Here is an 18,535-nt window from a genome sequence, read left to right as displayed (position 1 = left end):
AAACTCTTACCGGTAGGCAGGTCGCGGCGAATCCGACATGCCGGTGACAAAGGTTACGTGATAAAAAAAAAACCCGATTCAGCGCAATTGTCTTTCAGAAAAGCTTTAACAACTCCCGTTACAAATTCAGCCAAGTGTCACGGTTTTCTCGGACTCCACTTGCAATGTCACAAGTAAAAATGCCAGTCTTGGGTTAACTCAGCTGTTTATCATCATCATCATTCCTCTGGGCTTCATAAAATCAGTACCACTTTGTGGGCAGCCAAGGACAGTGGTCGTCCGATTGAGCCGGGCCCCGTCATAGAAACGTGAAATTTCCAACATCGGCTCGGGGCGATAAACTGGTAAGCAACAACCCCAATGCTATTACCACGAGGGACAACAATCAGACAATGGTCCATCGTAAAAACTCACCCCCCGAGAATCGGCCATACAGCCACGTAAGCAGGACACCCCCTCCTCTTGAAAACGTCTGCTGAGATTCGGCGAGGGTTTTACGCACAAATGACGTTACTATCGTCACATCGGAGTCGTGCGACTAAAGGTCACATGGAGAATCGACCTTCCCCGAAGCTCGTTTCTGCAAAAGCGTTGCGCTCGACCAAATCGCCGTCTTCGTTTACGAGTGGATGATGAATATTGAGTTCCCCCCCCACCCCACCCACCTCCTTGTGGTAGGGCAGTGTGGGTCAAAGGCGAGATCGTCGACGGAGATCCACGGGCTGCGTATATCAACCACGAGGACGATGACGACGACGACGAAGAGGAGGGTACACGAGGATTAACGTGAACGTAAACACGCGGCTTAAGAAGGCGGTCGACAATGAAGTTCGAAATTTTTGATTCTATGGTCACCGATCGAAGGTAAAAAAAAAAACATCGGTAGATTGCAAACATTTTTGCGAACGTTGAGGTTGGTTAAAGTTCCAAAAATGTTGGGAATCTAACCAAAAGAGCATCGGTTAGAATAATTTTTTTCATGACTACCAACTCTTATTTAATCGAAAAACCCCCCAAGATTACCTGTACACAGTAATAACAATGACATCCATGTACGGTCGATACTGAGAAGCAAAATAACAATCGTGCAACAGTCTTAAAGCCCGAATCATCGGTCACTGCCCAGCTAAATATGATTAGTTCATTAATGCCGCTCCCGTACTTTGAATTTGGAGAGATAATTTGCAATCAAACATAATTGGATGAAGCGAGGGCTCGGCATTGAGTTATGAGCAAAACGTTGACAGTTTGCATAAAATAATGGCAATGGTTTAAAGGTACGGCATTGTAGTTGCTTTGGCAATATCCCCACAACCGGCGACACCTTTTAGGGAAACGCACTCAACCAAAATGAAACTGGACCTCTTGAATCCTAGTATTTGAAAAAAAAATGGAAAACAAAGATTTGTAAACGAAAAAACGAATGTTTTCGCAGGCCATAACAGATCTGGCTAAATTTATGCTGCAAGATTCTTGGCGTGCGTAGTCAAGCGAAACGTCGCAACCAAATGCAAACTTTTGGTTGTGAGAATCGCGATTCAATTTACCATTGCGAGCGAGCCGAAACGATAATAAACAGCGCGTGAAACGATTGCGCACGGGACGATTCAACGTTTGGCTGCGTCGGGTGCTGCAAGGGTCATTTGCGGCACAAATTTGGCCAGATCATGACGTTGCCGATCACAAAACAGCGAATCGGAAATCTGCAAAAGCTGACCTGCCAGCGGGTAAACGATTTCGCATTCAGATGCAGCCCAAAAAAAAATAAGATTGCGGATTTTTACTCCTTCAAAATAACGTTAGTTTGCTACGACGCTGCAAGTTAAATCTCCTTGTGTATACGAATCACCGCCTGGTGACCTCTCAAATCTGGCTAATGGAGGAGTCTGTCGGCTTAACGGGTTTCAAATCACCCCCGCCCCCCGCCTGGGCGCCCGTAGGCTGACATTGAGCATCTCTCAGCATGCAGGTCACATGGCTCCGCCTTGACAGTGTTCATTCAAATCATTTTTTGTTGTCTGTTAAGTCATTCGCAGCTGGCACATGTAAAAGCAGTCAAACGTTTAGTCCACACTTTAGTTTTTAAATGTTGGTGCGAGGGAACAGTGCAATTCCACCCTCGCAGGATTTTCCCGTCAGTCAATTTGTGAACTCCGTTAAAAAATAATTATATACTCTACGCATATCGCCAATGACAAAATTTAAAAAAATCTTTCTCAATGCACTGCGATCTAAAATAGCGCGACTAAATTATCTAAGAGCGAGTATTCATTCAAAAACTTGGGTTCATTCACATCGTCATAGTCGGGCTCGATTTCTTCTTTGGATGGCATCAAGTCATCGTTAATTAAAATAAAACGCTAAAATCGACGGATAATTTTGGTTAAACAAATTGAGACTGCACCGTGACCGACGCCACACAAGGGCGCGCCAGGAGCGGTGCGCGCCTGAGAGCCGCGCCAACTCTCCAATTTTAAATCATTTCCAACCCACCGACGGACAGAGCGGGGGGACACAGAGCCCAAGTGTTGTTTTGTTGATCGACAAAAAGAAAGGCTCAACATATTTTGTTTGATTTGCATCTCCCTTCAAGCGACCGCACACAGCCATACCGTGGGAAGTTCACCGCCGTCAAATGGTTCAATGAACGTCACGGTATCTTCCGACTCTTACTGGCCCTCTTTCCGACGGTAAAAACGAAAAAATAAGTCAACATCCGCACCTCGAAAATAGTCAGAGCAGCAGGTTTGAGACGTGTTTTTCCCCTATTCATTCTCACCAATGTGTTAAAAATCATCTTAACACCGCATCGAAGCCCAACATTCGGATACATCCCAGGGCCTATTCCCCGTCGTAAACCACCGTAAAATGGAGATAAATATAACCTACAGTACCCAATGTCTGCTTTAGTGTAAAGGAAGCAAATATCCCTTAATTACCACAGTACATATATACACGGACAGCAGTTCACCATCAGCCCGGTAAGTAGCACTGCACTCATCGCTACGGGTGTTACGATTTATTACCGTAAATCCTAGGCTCACGACAGGTACATGAATTTCCTCGCTTTGTGCGGTCGTAGTAGTAGTAGATGCATTCCAGAAAAACGGGGGTGCGCGCAGAACAAAAGCGCACAGACAGTTGTCTGCCGAGTAGCGGTATACGCACACGGTATACACACACGCAGCGTTGCCCCGTGCCCGATCGCATAGCCGCGTACGCGTGAATTCAAAGCGCATGATAATCGTGAATTTTGGATAGACAGGTTGAGCCGCACGTACGAGAAATCGCGCAAAACGAAACCTGCGCAGAGCGAGAGAAAGCCTGTGCCGTCAAAGTGTGGTTGATCAAATCGATTGTAGTATTTCCATCAGTTAAATCTGTCAGTTGCTACAGAGAACCAATGGGCTAACGTTGCAAAGAAATGCTTCCAAGGGCTAATGTTCAAAACGTAAGCTTGTTTTGCAGACATTTCGTTGACATGACACAGTATGAATGATGAAGCGGAGTCACATTTGTTTAAGTCTCCCAACGTGAAACTTTGCTTCTCACAATCTTATTTAGCTCTTCAACTTTGCCTAAAATAAAGTTGAAATCAGAATACAGCACTGCGCAGTCTTAAAAGAGGGTGGCTTTAGTAATCAGTCACAAGTTACTATTAACCTTGGTGTATAAATAAATTAATGTCATCCCAGATAGAATTTTAAAACTTACTCTTAGGTTTTTTCGGTAAAGTTATGTAGGTAAAAATAAATAACATTAATAGAAATAATTTACAGTAAATTCAGCTGTGACGGTCCCACCTGATGACTGAGACTTGTGTTGCCTCCGAAGCGTCGCGAGTTATTCTTTTATTTCTATTATTATTTCTATAAATTGTATTATTTATTTTTATTATTTATTTTTTACCTACGTGACTTTACCGAAAAAAACCTAAAGAGTATGAATCCTTGCAGTTACGAAAGCTTCAAATCTAGAATTCTTTAACTTGACTCACCGTAATACCTTCACCCTTACTTCCATCAAATTGACAATCTCTAACAATTCTTGGGCATTAAAATCGCGCCCCGTAACGCAGCAATGCGTGCGCACTCTCTAGCGTAGCAGGGGGACACAGCCCTACCGGCAGAGTTTGAACACTTCAAAAAGTGTTCCTCGAAGCCACAGAAAGAGCAGCACTGCGACGGGGACGAACTTATTAGACCAATCACCGTTGACCTCCGCACGCAAAGTGATACCGACCCTGCAGAAGAGGGATGATGGACTGAGTGTAACCCCCGGCAACCCAGAGTTCGAACTCGCAAAACCTTATGCTCGTGAGCAACCCCTCTCTCTCTATGGGCAGAACCACCACCGTGGCTCGATTTCAAAGTAAAACCAACAGTAATATAGTATATTACCAGCAAACACACTTTGTGATCCGATTACAGTAACATTACTCCCCAACACTGCCCGTGCGCATTACATTGAAAATAAATATCCGCTATATCATGGGACCTTTCTTTTTGCCACTATCAAAGTATGAAGAAAAAGGGTAAAAACCTATTCTCAATTTTCAAATGCCTGCTGTTATCTGTAAAAAAAAAGATAAGAAATGTCGTAGTGCCTGGGTCCGGCTCGCTTGAATAATCTGGGGTTCCAAATACAGCCGACTCTCGATTTTGACGGGGAGGTCGGCCGCGGATAATTCAACATCGCGGATAATCAAAAAGTATAAACATTTTCCACGGATCTCGATGGGCAGAAGAGTCGGCCTCCTAAGTGGATCGCAGAGCCACGCAAAACAAAATCCGCCCACCGTTGTCAAGATATGCAACTACTGCACTGCAGAGGAGATCACTTGGATTTCGGATTAACCAGAGCAACGGATTTGTTCTGTTTAAGCACGTAGCCTAAAATAAACATTTCCAAAAATCACAATGTATAAGTGTTTTTATATTTCGATTTAAAGCTTTCGTGACTGCAGGGATTCATCTTCTTGGTTCTTTCGGTAAAGTCACGTAGAAGGGAAGTTTATTATTTTATTACTTCCCTTCTACGTGACTTTACCGAAAGAACCAAGAAGATGTTTTTATATTATGAGTTTGGCCTCGAAGGGAAAATCATAAGTTATTAATTTACGTCAAAACCTCACCTGCACGGTTAATCCGCAAATCGGATAAGCCGCGCACGCAAGTAATCGAGAGCCTACTGTACATATCTGGCTACCTTGAAACGTGGCCCACATAGCTCAATAGTCAATGAGCCAGAACCACCGAGTGACCCTGGGTGTGAGCAAGGTTTCCAGACACGGCTGAGACTAAACCAGGGTTCTCTCAAGCGCGCTGAGGTGGTAGCCCCAAGGCCACGAAACAAAAATAAAACAAAACCTGATCTGGTTTGTTGTGCGTCACATGACAAAACGCCCCCCACAGAGCCACGAGGGGTTGTGTGTGGGATAGCGCCGGGTAGCATTGGGTGAGCAAGTCCCACCGATCGACACAGAGCGATGATTGCAGGATGCGGCACCAGTAGCGATTTTTAATGATTCTCGGATTAAAACGATTCTAAAATTCGGCTAATCAAATCGCAAGCGCAACCAAATCACCGACTTGCGTTCCTTGCGTTCACACCGCGATGGGCTCTTACAGATCGCACCGCACGCGGGACTCTCGGCGGCGTTTCTGCGGCGGACAAAAAACCGCGAGAGAGTTGGCGTCAACAAGGACGGCTGCGCCTCCAACCTCTCCGAGTTTGTCGGTCCAAACGACAAACGCGGCCATGCTCTGAAGTCCCCCTTTTTTGAGTCGGCGGTCTAGACGAGGTTTGAGCGCGACGACGGAGTTTTTTTTGTTTTCAGCGCAGCAGGGGTGGTCACGCGCGACCGCCTGCACGACGTGAGCGCATCGACGGGGAGTAGTCGGTTTGCCTTCGTGCGGCTTTGCGAGTAGACACACCGTTGCTCGTGCCGTTAATTTTGTTTTCTTCACCCCCCCCCCAACACCACTTCGTGGCTATTCCAATTAAATCGCAAACGGCCGATCGTGGCAATCCGCCGAATTCGGCAGAGGGTAAGGGGGGGGGGGTTTCCGGCGGTGAATATCCAGAGGGCCGCCTTCTTGAAGCCGATGTCAACAAGCAGAACGCAACCACCGGGTGGGACGGGGGGGGCAGAGAAATCAAAGGGAGAAAGCTGACGGCGGGAAGCAGGCGCTTGGGGGTGAGGCAGGGGGGGGGGGCAGGGGGGGCGAGTGTCACTGCGGGGGGAAGTCCCTGTGCTGCGTGTACGGTGTTGGCACCAGGTTCGCGCCCGTGTGGTAACCGATGACGCCGGCGGCGAAATCTGCGGAACGGAGAAGGGACGAGGTGAGGACACGATGCGTACATTGTTTTCCTCGCTCGGGGACGCTTCGGATGGCGTGGCAAAGCTCAAATAGGTTGCACGCAATTGAGAATTGCTTGCCTGGAAGGATGAGGATGGTTTATCGTTGTATTTGTATGTGTTTGGGTGATTTCTTTTACCTTTCTTGTACTTTGCACTATCATATTTTTGTATTGTGTGTTGTTGTAATGCTCGTATCCGCCCCGACTGAACACCTGTGAAAAAGAGCTTACAGCTGATAGGATTCCTCCAGTATCAATACATATTCTGGTTTTGTGGACGTCTCTGCAAGAGCATTGCGCGAACTTGTGGTTCCTAAAAATTATGATAACTGTAACACTTACTATTACTTTACGAGTACATTTATTTTGTTACGAAGCTTGTGCTTGCAAGCCTCTTTTATGGGACACTTTAAATGCCCCGGCAAAAACTCAACTCGGTTGCACGGAGCTGAGAATCGCTTGCAAGCGGACGTCTCTCCGCAACTATATTGCGCGGACTTGTGACGGATGCCTATAGGGGCCATACTGCACTGATGGTTCCTAGAATTTAGCGTTGTTTTTTTACGAAGCTTGTATTGCATGCTTTTTAAAACTGTCTGTAAAAACTCAACACTGCTGTGTCAGAAGGCTTCTGGACTACTGTGCAGTTAACACTGCACCACCACCGCAGCCGTGCCGCCCATTGAGGTCGGGTTATGGACTGTGCCGTGTGGATGCAGGGTGCACGGTGCAGGATGCAGGGTGCGCACTTCCTCACCTGCGTCGTGTCGCACCGCCGAGTCGGGCAGCTTCAGGTGGCGCTGGAGACTCGGCTCTTCGCGGGGCATGCTGGGATAGGGGGCCTGAGGAAAGCTGTACGGGTGGCTTGGCTGCTGCCAGACTGGAATGCCGCTGCTTGACTGGCCTGAACAGGGACAAAGATCACCCGTATAGCCTTCAACAGATAGCAGGAGCAAGTGAAGTTAAGCGAGCACCACGCCCGGCCGCCTTTGTCTTCCTAGTGGTGATGTTTACTCACCACACGAGGTACTCATTTGAGGCCGAGTCGGCCCCAGGGGATGCCAAGGACTGATTCAGATAACCGTCACTGGGTGCTGAACGTGAGTGGGAATCGAACCCGGGTAATCTGGTTCGTAGCACAGCATGCCAACTGCTACACTACCGCTCCCCTGACAAAGATCCCCAGTTTAGCCTGTAACAGACTGTTGGGGCAAGTGCTGTTAGCGAGCACCTACGAAGGCCGGCTTGGCACACGAGGGAACGGGTGGCCAGCACCACGCCCGGCCGCCTTTGTCTCCCGAGCGGAGATGTTTACTACACACCGCACCAGGTACTCATTTGAGGCTGAGTCGACCCCAGGGGAGGTCCAGGCCTGGTTCCGATAATCATTACCGGTGTTGACCGTGAGCGGTGAAAAAAAACCCAGGTAACCGGGAGCGCGTAGTGCAGCACGCTAACCGCTACACTACCGCTCCCCTGAACGCGTGTGCACACACACGCGCACATAAGCGCGCAGTTTCAGAACGCGACCGTACCTAACACACATACACTGCAGCTAAACCTCGAACTGCGAGGTGCCCGTAGATGAAGTTGATAATTGACGAACCCAAGGACTTCCAACCGGAATGATTGAGACCGAGTTATTCCTATTTTGTCAAGGCTCTCTTCCTCCTCCCTCACAGCTTAAATAGACACTCCAAGCCTAAGACGTGTCATTTAGACTCTGTCTTATCGACAGACATGTTCTTCACCTGAGGACGGCTGCTTGCGTTGTGGCCGAAACGTCGTGAGAATTATTTCATTATGTTTTATTTTTATTATTTTATTACTTCCCTTCTACGTGACTTTACCGAAAGAACCAAGAATATTCCTATTGTCTATTACAGACGGTACCAACCTCTCCAGACTCGCGGACCACCTCACTTTTCACAGAACCACCGCACACCAGCAACTCCCCGCCCTAACCCCCGGCAACTCCGCAGCGCCAGCTTTGCCGGGGACGTCCTCGTGGCGCACGTACCCGCGTTGACGAGCCAGTGCGTGCTGGCGTACGACGGGAGGCAGTGCGGGTGAGCGAACAGATTCGCCTGCGGCCGGAACACGGGCTGGAACGGGGGCAGCGTGTAGGCGCCGCCGTAGGGGAACTGCACCGACTGCTGGTGCTGGGGCTGGTGCTGCGGCTGGTGCTGCGCCTGCTGCTGGTGGTGCTGCTGCTGTGGCGCGACCGCCGTGCCGAACGAGAGGTGCGCCGCCGCCGAGAACTGCGCCGCCATGTTGAGCAGCGGCGGCAGCGCTTGCGCCAGGGCCCCGAACGTCTGGGGCTCGGCCGACGCCGCCATCGTCGCGAGGGACGACGAGGAGCACGAGGAGGAGGAGGACGAGGAGGACGAGGGCGGCTGGGGGACGTACGCGCGCTGCGGCACGATCACGCCGGCGCTCGCCGTCCCCGCCGCCGAGTACGGTTTGGCACGGGCGGCCGTGCCCGCCGACGACGGAGACTGGAAGCTGGTGCGCTCGTTGTGCTGTGCTGCGAGCGCGCCCTCTGGGGAGCTGTCGCTCTGGGAGGTGGTGGGGCTGAGTTCCTGCTGTTGTTGCTGCTGCTGCTGGTGATGCCCAGATCGCCTTTGCTGCTGCTGCTGCTGGTGATGGTGGTGGTGTCCCGATCTCCTGTGCTGCTGCTGCTGCTGTTGTTGTTGTTGTTGCTGCTGTTGTTGTTGCTGCTGTTGCTGCTGGTGGTGGGTGCCGTTACCCGCTTGTGCGTTGTACGAGTAAGCCTGCTCTACCACGCTCTGCGCGTACGAAAACAGCGCCGGCGAGTCCCGTGGGGGCTCCGTGCCACCCACCTCCTGCCGGAACGACGCTGCCTTGCTGCGCACGCCGCCACCACCACCACCACCAGAACCTCCACCGCCGCCACCACCGTAGTTAACAGACTGCTGTGCCGCGTTCCCTCCGGCAACCTGGCTGCCATTGCTGCGCCCGTTCGGTCCAACCGGAACCAGCCGTGGCATGGGGCCGGGAGAGCCAAACGCTTCGGTGGAGCGCGGAGAGTTTGGGTCTCCGTTGTTGCCGCCGCCACCATTGCTGCTGTCATTGCTGTAACTCTGCTGCTGCTGTTGCTGCTGTTGCTGCTGTTGCTGCTGCTGTTGCTGCTGTTGCTGCTGCTGCTGCTGTTGCTGCTGCTGGGCGTGCGACAGTGGAGACACAGCCGCGGCCGAGACGTACGGCTGCGCGTGCTTGGCGTAGCTGGCGTCGCGGGTGCCGTGAGCCGCGTCCGAGATGAGCTGCGGGATCGGCTTGGAGTAGGTGTACTGCTGGGTCGCCGCCGTCGCCGCCGCCGCAGCCGCGGCCGCGGCCTCGCGGGCCGAAGCGGAACCGACGGCCGCGTAGGCCTTCGCGTAGGCCTTCCCGTAGGCGCCGTCGGCCTCGGGGAAGGCGGCGTGCGCGTTGGGCACGATGCACGAGGCGGTGGCCGCCGACAGCGTCGCCGACGACGACGAAGACGACGACGAGGACGACGGCGGCGGCGCCGAGGAGACGTGCTGGTAAGCGGCGGCGCCGCCGTCTGACACCATTGCGTGGTGCTGGTGGAGTTGCTGCTGTTGCTGGTGATGTTGCTGTTGGTGATGTTGCTGTTGGTGATGCTGCTGTTGGTGGTGTTGCTGGTGCTGCTGCTGCTGGTGGTGTTGTTGCTGCTGCTGCTGCTGGGGCACGGCATACGCCTGCGGGTTGGACACGATGGTGCCGCCCCCCGCCGACTGAGCGTAGGCGAAGGTCACAGGAGGGTAGGCCGCCGGCGGGGTGGGCGGTGGGGCCGGCGCCGGGGACGTCCGGCTTCGCGACGCCGTCGGTGCTCGCTGCAGCACGGAGACGGCGGAGGCCGCAGGGTGCGGCTGGACCTGGGGAGGTGGAGGGGAACCGCAGGGAAGAGGAGGTGTGGAGGAAGAGATGGGGGGCGAGGGATTGTCATCAAAAAGCAGATGCGGGCAACTCAGTCAAGAGGTTACGGTAACTCCTTACCCAAGTGAAAAGATTATGTTGCTGAAAAAAAAACACCGGTATTGGTAATATTCCCAATTTTAATATGTAACTTTTATAATTGGGAAATTCCGATTAAAAGTGGTAACAGCACTTTCACTACAGTGAAAAGTCTTGAGACTCCGTAAGGCCATCAAGGGTGGAAAAAAAAAGTGATGATAATAATACAAATATTACCATTGTGAATAGATTGCCAGGCAAATACATCTTTATAAGAAAAATCTAATATTATTTGTGTACATGTACACAAAGTAGAGTTACATGTTCCCTTTGCGCACGTGCACAACTGCAAACAGTTCCCTTCACGTTTTATTCCGTTACTGCCGTCAAAACTTCACCTGATGAGCAGAAGTGTTCACCGACTGCTGCTGATGCTGTTGCTGGTGTTGCTGTCGTCGGCTGTTCGTGAACGACATCTGCTGCTGCTGCTGCTGCTGCCTGCCCACGCCGCTACCCCCGTGGCCGGCCCTGGCCCCAGCGAACGACTGCGAATGCCGCGCCGATCCCCCGCCGAAATTCTGCCGGAAGGCCGCCGCCGTCACCGACGAGGACGATAAACTCGAAGACGAGGACGACGAAGACGCTGGCAGCGGGTGATGATGATGAGGATGATGATGGTGATGGGCGCTGCTGTACACCGACGATGAAAGGAGCTCCTTCAGCGCGTTGTGCTGCTGCCAGCTCCCACCTCCGACCGTCTCCCCGCCAGGCAGAGCGGCATAGCTGCCATCAGCCGACTGCTGCTGCTGCTGCTGCTGTTGCTGCTGTTGTTGCTGTTGCTGGAGCTTGCCGGGCCGGGGGTTGAGCGCCAGCTTGAGGGCGCTGTCTGCCAGGCACAGCTGCAGGTGCTTGCACACCACGCGGTGCGTGCGGAAGCGAGCGCTGCAGTTCTCGCACCTGCGGGAGGCCGCAGTGGTTTACCGACGTTTTGCTTGTCACGTAATCACCCCCCCACCCCCCCATCTCCGCATACCAGATGCAACAAACTGTTCACATACCCTGGCCAGCAGACATAGGTGTTATGTTCTAATGAAATCATAAATCCATTCGTTTTATTTGAATGACGTCCGCATGGAATGTACACCTAGGGCAGTGTTCTTCGTTGCAAGGCCTCACGGGCTACTGGTGGCCTCCTGGTGGCATTTAGTGCGGCCCCTGACGTGCTGCCCCCCCCCCCCCCCACGACAATACACAAAGGGTGAAAACACCCCCCATCATCGTCCTCCTGTCAAACTCCCAATGGTTTCAAATGTGTGGCGCCCCTCCTCGCAATGATGACGTCTTATCGGCGAAAGTGGCACTCCCTCCCTCTGAAAATTAGTGACGAACACTGACCTAAAGCATACGGTTAATACTTAAGATGAAATACAAGCGGTTCCCTGCTTCTATGACAATACAATGTGTTCCTGGAAACGCCGTCGATCTAAATCGTCGCGAAACGGACCCCCTTATTTCCCCCCCATAGACAGTAGAAGCCTTATAACCATCACTTGTCAATGTGTTTTCCCTTTTCTTCATTCGTATTTTAACGGGATTTTTTTAAGAGGTAAAAAAAAATCCACAAGAATAAATTCATCACTCAAGAATAACAAAAGGTCCACTCCCGACTCGCGTCGGAAACCGGAGCAACTCGGTTCGAATGCGCTCCGGAGTCGTGTCGGAGGACGCATTCGGAAAACCAAGTTTCTGCATCTTGCATCGATCCGTGTTGGCGTCATATAAACGTCGTAAATGTGGAGCGTAGTAAATCATGACCGTAAACCAGGAGACCGTCTGCATTTACAATTTAATAAGCACTTTTAAAATTACCGTCGTGCTATTTACGTGAATGTATGCCCTTCACAACCTCAACAACAACCCACAGCCTCAACAACCCACAGACTCAAAAACAACCCACAGCCTCAACACCAACCCATAGCCTCAATACTAACATACAGCCTCAACCACCATCTCACAGGCTCCAGGTAGGCGCACACTTACTTGTAGTAGCGGAGCGGCTTGTGGTGCACTCGCATGTGCTTCACGAGAACATGCATGCTGTCCAAAACCTCCTCGCACCCTTCCATCGAACAGTAGAACTGTTTGCCTGTGTGGTGTGAGAAGAGCAAATGGAGAGATACACAAAAGGAGTGCCCGAGATGGACACAAACTCACAGCCTCAACACGAACCCATAACCTAAACAGTCACCTACACCCACAACATCAAACCAGCCTCGACACGAACCCACAACCTCGACACGAACCCACAGGCTCGACACCGACCCACAGCCTCAACACCGACCCACAGCCTCAACACCGACCCAGAGCCTCAACACCGACCCACAGCCTCAACACGAACTCACAGCCTCAACACCGACCCACAGCCTCAACACCGACCCACAGCCTCAACACCGACCCACAGCCTCAACACTAACGCACAACCTCAACACGAACCCACAACCTCAACACGAACCCACAACCTCATCACGAACCCACAGCCTCAACACAGCTCATGCTGCTGTGTGAATGTGTACGACTGTTGAGCAAGGTGCGGAATAAATCTGCTAGACAGGTAGACTGCGAAGTGCTTTGAGCGTTCTTTAGAAGAGCATTGCGATTATTGATGTGATTTTATTTAATTGATATTCATAGGTCACAGATGTGTTTTTGGGTTTGCACGGCACACACAAATGAAGCGCCCAGTGAGCCGAGTGCAACGTTAGCCATCAAGGCGAACAACATTCATCGGTTCTCAAAAGGAGCTCGCAGGCATGCGAAACGAAATGTCGGACACAACACCGAACAACACGCGGCAATAACCTGAGAACACTTTGGCCAGCTGTACAGCACAACCGTGAAAAACCTCCGCAGCAGTAGAGCACTTATCTTTATTCCATTATTACCTGGCAAGGACTGGGTTTCCGGAGGGTGGTGAGTTTCCACATGCTCCATTTTACCAGCAGGCAACTCCTGGAGGCCATCACTGTCAGACAAAATGCACAAAACACGAGAAGCTTAAACCCTCTCCGGCTATGATGACGTTACATGTACGTCATCAAAATTAAACCGGAATGAAAAAAACATTACTTTATAGGTACCGAGGCACCAGCAAACCAAAGTAGAATGCTCTTGTTTTGAAGATGCACACCTTTGCTTTGTAACTTGGCCGTCCGGCACGCTACCTTTGAGTCGTCTCTCACAGTCTCAAAATAAAACCAACTACTTAATGCCTGCACAGGATTACATTTCATCGCTTCATCTCCATGGTGGATGTCCTCTGGGATCTACTACATTTTTATCTGACTATTTTTTTTATCTTTAGACGTGACTTAACCGAAAGAACCAAAGAATAATTCCTGCAGTCACTAAAGTTCCAAAATTAAGATTTCATCTGACTCTTCGTCATAAGCCTCTACTATCTCTCATAAATTTTAGAGATAAAAATACAAACACTTAAATATGTTGAAAAAAAACATTTGGTTCTTTTGGTAAAGTCACGTAGATAGGTTCAAAGAAAATAACAAAAAACTACGACGTTTCGATCGCAACACAAGCGTTCGTCAAATGCAGATATCAGTGCATTAATAATTACCAAATTGAACTCCGTCAATACTGATGGTTGGGCTTTAGATAGGAACCCAGTCGGTGCTATTACTCAGCCGTTACAAAGCCCCTTTTCCACCAAGCCACTCAGCCACGTGAAATGAAAAAAATATTTTGCTTAATCACCCAAATTCAATAACTTTAACTTCACTCTCATCTACTAATGGGCTTCCTGGACCGGTGTTCCTCAGTAGCATTTGTGAATTAAATGCGGAAATCTTAGGACCGCTTTAGATCTCACCAAGTGTCATCAGCAAGGTTATCGCTTGTTAAATGAAACAGTGGATGAAGTTTAAAAATTCACTAACCAGTTAGTGTTGCGCATAGGAGAGCTCCACTCACAGGTCAACTCAGCCCACAATCATCATCGTTATGCCTCCGAGGTCGATAAAATGAAAATAACGTTGTGAGAAGTCAAGTGATCCTCCTGCTTTGAATGCAGCGACCACAGGATAGTGGAATTTACCACAATGGCTCAGAGCAAGTACTAAACTATTTTTATTTCACCAGGTAAGGTCCACTGAACTACATAGCTCTTTTTCAGAAGAGACCTGGCACAAATGATGACCCAACAAAGTGGCTTACCATCATGTGGAAATTTATAGCAGCCAAACCCTCTAAACGCATGTCGATTCTGAATGTGGAGGGGAAAACCGGAGGACCCAGAGAAAAATCGACGTGATTACGGGAAGAACATGCAAACTCCAAATATACAGCAGCAGGCGTCAGGGTTGGGATCGAACCCATGACCTCCTGTATACCAGGCAAGGTAGTTAATATCTCCTAGCCACCGTGGAGATGATCACAGACCCCCTGGCTCTTTTGAGCAGGGAGACGTTTTGACCCTTGACCGGCTTGCCCAGGGGTCAGCAACCAAAACAACAAGAGCCAAAAAAAAACTCAATATTTCAAGAGCCGCAATGCACGTGAATACAAGACGATGGTTCCTTAATAAATAACGTCACAAAGCTGTCCTTAAAAGAGCCGCACGCGGCTCCGGAGCCGCAGGTTGCCGACCCCTGGGCTCGCCCGATGTTATACACTCATTCTGTTGGTTACCCCAAAGTCTGTCGCAACACCAAAACATGCACCGTGTGGTATTGTTGTTGTTATTTGCAATGTTGGGTATCGCTGTCCCCACCGGTTGAATGCTTGCTGGAAGAGAGGCACGGACATTAGGGAAGTGTTCATCACGACCACATCACTCCATCTTCTTTACCGAGCACCCACAGCTGGAAAGAGAGAACGAGACAAAGACAACAAGAAGCGCTTTTACATCATCCACAGCTCATATCTTTGTGTGCCTTAACAGACCGCCGGGGCAAATGCTGTTAGCGAGCGCCTATGAAGGCCGGCACGGCACACGAGGTAGTGGGGGTGGGTGAACAGCAACAACACCCTGCTGCCCTTGTCACCATTGTGGCAAAGTTTACACACCGCAGCAGCTCCTCATTTGAGGCCGAGTCGACCTAGGGGATGGCCCAGGACCGTCTCAGATAATCGTCATTGGTGTAGACCGCAAGCGATAATAGAACCCGGGATGCCGGTTTTGTAGCGCAGTGTGCTAACCGCTGCACGACAGACCCAGCGACATGCAAGACGTCAATGTGGTAGCACGGCAAGTGGGTTTCGGTCCCAATAGTTTGGATTTGTGTTATCCCCCTCATAGGCATGGGGGATTTGATCAAATTGCTTCTGTTTCTAATGAATGCAATTTTTTTTTTTTAAATAGAATGCCTTTATTTTAAAATTGGAATCTATCCCAATGCTGGACAGGTTTATGGCGCTGTACAACTCATAGAAGATTTTTTTTATGGATAAAGAGCGATTATTACAGACATGCTTTGTAAACGTAAAGTTTCGGTGTTCGTTTTAATGTACATCGTACATATGAATAATGATTTGCTATAAGTGAAACTGACAAATTACAATTAAGCTTGGATAATCGAGTCACTCGGCACGGTTGGCTCTCAAAATATATAAAGTACATGGGACTTTATAAAAACGTTTTTTGTGATACTTGCGTTAGCGGTAGTGCACACGCATACATAAAATAATTCTACTTCATAACACGCGTGTGCTATGAAGAAGGGGGCATTTCTAGAAATGTCACCTAAATATCTTTGAGGGCACTTGTTACTGTCCAATGTGCTGAGTATTAGTTACGCGGACTGTGTTTGTTTGTATCCAGGTGAGAGAGAGAGAAACATTATCTTTGGTATAAAAAATGCCAGGGTGCTGTCCACTAGCAATGTGGAAGGAATGTATCCGGCACACGCAGTGCATAAAATATACGGCACATTCCTGCACTGGGAGCAACACAAAAAAACGAGAAGACAATTTGTTAGCAAAACAATTATTCGTACATGTAATAAAAACAATCGTGTATTGAAATTAAAGAGATACCGGGCTTCCGCGTAATATATGCAATGTGCGCATTACATAAACATGCAATATATACTAATCAATAATGTTCACAACGTGCCAAATAGGAGTTAAATAAACATATATACAGTACAATATAAGTACAATAATGGGGGGGCGGAGGATATTTAAGCTAAACCAAAACTTGACATTTAAATAGTAATGAATGTAAAATTGTAATATGATTAATTATAGTGTAGCAATTACATAACACAATTACAATAACACAGCTATTTGACAAATTAGCAGTAAAAAGGGAACACGATAGAATCCTTGGTTTAAATCTCAAGACACATGAATACTGTTTATACTAAAGATAAGAGTACAATTATTAATACTAAACAATGCAGTTATAACAAATCCATTGTCGATAGGCAATCATCAATACTAATGAATGTAGCAATTGCTAGGGGCATCTGTTTTAAAAGCCACGTCAATGCTATTACTGTAGTAAGAAGAGAATTACTGCATTTATTACCTCAACGAAACAAGTCGGGTTTGAAATGCGATAATGAAACCTGCCATCAATCTACGAAACCTCACCTCACGTCGCCAGAACGCCACATTAACGCTAATACGGCAGTATAAACAGAAAATCACAATTATTCACTTGCAGTTTTAGCGACGAAACCAACTTATTCGAATCGAAATGTTGATCACCACATTACCTCATCGAAGGCCTCAGAAAGCCACGCCAATACGACCAACTATCCTCTGCATCGCCAAAATGACCGCAATTATTTTAGCGACTAAGCGATCTGCGAATTACATCGCTAACGACGAGGACACAAGACCACGCGGGGCACTGCCATGTGATTACAATGTGTAAGGTCTCAAATAAGCCGAATTAAAACAAAAACCTCCTTTGTATCTTATAAACTCACGTCCATCACCAAAATCACCGTTCACCGGCCGCCTGAAAGCACCGCGCCAGAACCACCACCGCTTATTTGCATTCGCATAATTACGACTATTTGTTACTTGTCAATCACACGCACACGACCGACATCGTTAAACAATCGAGAGTTTGTCAATAATTACAGTGCAAGACGATCGCTCTGGGGTATTGAAAAAAAAATGCAGCTCCGTCCGTTCCACCTCTCCCCCTCTCGCTAGGCCCAAATCCCGGGCCTCGGGCCCTGCTGCGTCGCCTTGAAGAGCGCCCCGAATCGGAACGCCGCCCCCGCCGCCGCTGCCACTGCCGCCACACCCCCCCCCCCGGCCGCGTCTCCTTCGCCAACCGCGGAACGGCGCGAAGGCTTTACCCACCCACCACCGCCTCACGAGTGCGAATCGCGACTTTGTAAAAACAACAAGAATGTTGTTGGTGTTGTCGTTATAATTGTTGTGCGGGTGGGGGAGTTGTGGTGGTGGTGGTGGTCGTCTCCTGCTCGCGGCGGCTCCCACCAAGACGACGCCTCCTCGCCTAGGCCCAGGCGAGCCGTTTGTAATCCGTAGCGCGGACGCGCATAACGGCGCGCCCACGCGCGACCCTATTGGCTGGGCGCGAGCGCGCGCCAATGGGGGCGCGGCTTGTTGGCGGGACGTGGGCCAATCGGAGGGCGCCGCCGCCCCATCGGTGGTGGCAAATGTAAAAGGCGCCGTAAAAGGCCGACGCGTCCGGGACGTGTTGGTGTTTGCGGTCGAGGGCCGCTTCTGTTGGGGGTGGCGGCGGTGATGCGAGGCCGAGGCCTGTGAGAGCCGTGTTCTCACACGGGAGGGGTGCGCGCACGACACAATAACGCGGCGGCGGCGCAAGGGCGCCCGCCCTTCGCGATTCTGCGGTGGTAATTTCGAGCGCGTGTTTATGCGCTCTGGGATATGTAACGCGCCCGATCCTTGTGCGTGCTACGAAATGCAAACGCGTGTTTATGCGCTCTGGGATATGTGACGCACCCCATCCCTGTGCGTGATACGAAATGCAAACGCGTGTTTATGCGCTCTGGGATATGTGACGCGCCCGATCCCTGTGCGTGCTACGAAATGCAAACGCGTTTTTATGCGGTCTGGGATATGTGACGCGCCCATCCCTGTGCGTGCTACGAAATGCAAACGCGTAGCTGCTTTGCAATTTATTTTGTTAAACGCAATAAGGCCGTCAACATTGTGCAGTCGGAGTAGATAGACC

The 18,535-nt window shown here is 49.9% G+C and overlaps 1 protein-coding gene across 1 annotated transcript; it reads right to left on the bottom strand.

Moving 5' to 3' along the window:
* Positions 1-5,067: 5,067 nt before the first annotated feature.
* LOC144950864 (uncharacterized) lies at positions 5,068-17,606 on the bottom strand. Its single transcript, XM_078881010.1, has 8 exons — positions 17,449-17,606; positions 15,125-15,215; positions 13,284-13,363; positions 12,382-12,487; positions 10,740-11,298; positions 8,384-10,262; positions 7,121-7,267; positions 5,068-6,322 (listed from the first exon to the last, which is right to left on the bottom strand). The coding sequence occupies exons 2-8, from the start codon at positions 15,172-15,174 to the stop codon at positions 6,234-6,236; spliced, it is 2,910 nt and encodes a 969-aa protein (XP_078737136.1). The 5' UTR covers positions 15,175-15,215; positions 17,449-17,606; the 3' UTR covers positions 5,068-6,233.
* Positions 17,607-18,535: the final 929 nt, after the last annotated feature.

Source organism: Lampetra fluviatilis, chromosome 59, assembly GCF_964198595.1.
Source record: "Lampetra fluviatilis chromosome 59, kcLamFluv1.1, whole genome shotgun sequence".
Classification (NCBI taxonomy): Eukaryota; Metazoa; Chordata; class Hyperoartia; order Petromyzontiformes; family Petromyzontidae; genus Lampetra; species Lampetra fluviatilis.
This window is presented reverse-complemented; position numbering and strand designations above follow the sequence as displayed.